Here is a 1,735-nt window from a genome sequence, read left to right as displayed (position 1 = left end):
GAGGAGCTCCGTCACCAGAGAGGAGCTCCGTCACCAGAGAGGAGCTCCGTCACCCAGAGAGGAGCTCCGTCACCAGAAAGGAGCTCCGTCACCAAGGAGGAGCTCCGTCACCAGAAAGGAGCTCCGTCACCAAGGAGGAGCTCCGTCACCAGAAAGGAGTTCCGTCACCAGAGAGGAGCTCCGTCACCAAGGAGGAGCTCCGTCACCAGAGAGGAGCTCCATCACCAGAGAGGAGCTCCGTCACCAGAGAGGAGCTCCGTCACCAGAGAGGAGCTCCGTCACCAGAGAGGAGCTCCGTCACCAAGGAGGAGCTCCGTCACCAGAGAGGAGCTCCGTCACCAGAGAGGAGCTCCGTCACCAGAGAGGAGCTCCGTCACCTGGTTGTTGATCAAGTGACTTTTGTGATGAAAAAAGTATTTTCTTGGTAGTTTAGTGAAATAAGCTACACCTCATTCACCTATTTTTTTTTTATTAAAAAATTAGTTTAACATTGATGTTTTCATAATGTAATTTTTTTTCAAAATGTCATGTTACCCATTTAGTTGTTCCGTGTTGATGCAGCTGGTGAAGCTGCTTCATTGCACACAGAGCTCTGCTAACATGCTGAAGCAGAGAAACATCCATGCTACATCCATGCCGTAGCATGTAGCATGTCGTAGCATGTCGTAGCATGTAGCATGTAGCTGAACACTAGGATAATGGGATAACTGTGTGTGTCTGCAGTGGATGAGCCTGTTCAGGTGAACCTGCTCCAGCGTCTGACAGACGTTCCTCTGAAACGTGAAGCGTCCTGACCTGACCCCGTCCCGCCTCTCAGCACCTCTCAGCGTGCCGCCCTGATGCCAACTCAAACAGCAGACGGTCCTTGAACGCCTCGCTGATGAGGCCGATCCAGAACATGTAAACATCTTTATCTGCTCCTGGTTTATTTCTGCCGCTCCTGCTTGGATGTTCACGTTGTGACGTTAATGAGACCTAAATATCCGTCTGCTGCTCCAGGAGAGCAGGGAAGGTCAGGGAAGGAGAGGAGAGGAGCGTCTCTCTGATCCTGATGATGTTTGTGTTATTTACAGTCTGAGCTGCTCGGTTATTTTTACCCTGCAGAAGATTCTGTTGTTCTGCTGCTGATCTGAGGACCAGTAGCTGTTTCAGGGCGACTGGAGACGCAAGAAACAGACAGAGAGCAAAAAAACAAGTTCAGTTATTAGGCATTGGACCAAAAGAGGAACAATCTAGATTCAACACACAGCTTCAGTTTTTACAGCTGGAAACTAGACATCAGGGTGACCTCTGACCTCTGACCTGACCCTTCAGAGCCACATAAAGCCGGTTCCACAGTGGACCTTCTTCAATCTGCAGAACATTTCAGGCCCAGAGGACGAAAGTCTGAGACCAGAGAAACTTTGATTCCTGCAGCAGGTCAGAGAGACGAACCAGAAGCTGCAGCTGGAGACCTGAGTAGAACCAGGAGGGTGGAGACACCAGCTGGTTCTACACCACCCGGTTCTACACCACCTGGTTCTACACCAGCTGGTTCTACACCACCCGGTTCAACGCCACCTGGATCTACACCAGCTGGTTCTACACCAGCTGGTTCTACACCACCTGGTTCTACACCACCTCGTTCTACACCACCTGGTTCTACACCACCTCGTTCTACACCACCCGGTTCTACACGATCTAGTTCTACACCACCTGGTTCTACACCACCTGGTTCTACACCACCTGGTTCTAC

The 1,735-nt window shown here is 51.0% G+C and overlaps 1 protein-coding gene across 2 annotated transcripts in view; it reads left to right on the top strand.

Annotated features, from left to right (window-relative positions):
• Window positions 1-475, top strand: part of LOC108166973 (protein FAM186A-like) — a 4,060-nt gene extending 3,585 nt beyond the window's left edge. Inside the window, exon 2 of one of the 2 annotated variants that reach the window (XM_017309156.1) lies at window positions 4-475. In XM_017309156.1, the coding sequence (XP_017164645.1) occupies window positions 4-428 (425 nt within the window). In that variant the 3' untranslated portion in view covers window positions 429-475. The remainder of the gene's footprint in view (window positions 1-3) is intronic. The other variant, XM_017309155.1, reaches the window with a different exon arrangement.
• Window positions 476-1,735: the final 1,260 nt, after the last annotated feature.

The sequence above is a fragment of the Poecilia reticulata genome, linkage group LG15 (assembly GCF_000633615.1).
Source record: "Poecilia reticulata strain Guanapo linkage group LG15, Guppy_female_1.0+MT, whole genome shotgun sequence".
Taxonomy (NCBI): Eukaryota; Metazoa; Chordata; class Actinopteri; order Cyprinodontiformes; family Poeciliidae; genus Poecilia; species Poecilia reticulata.
Note: the sequence above shows the minus strand (reverse complement) of the source record. Positions and strands in the feature narration are given on the sequence as shown.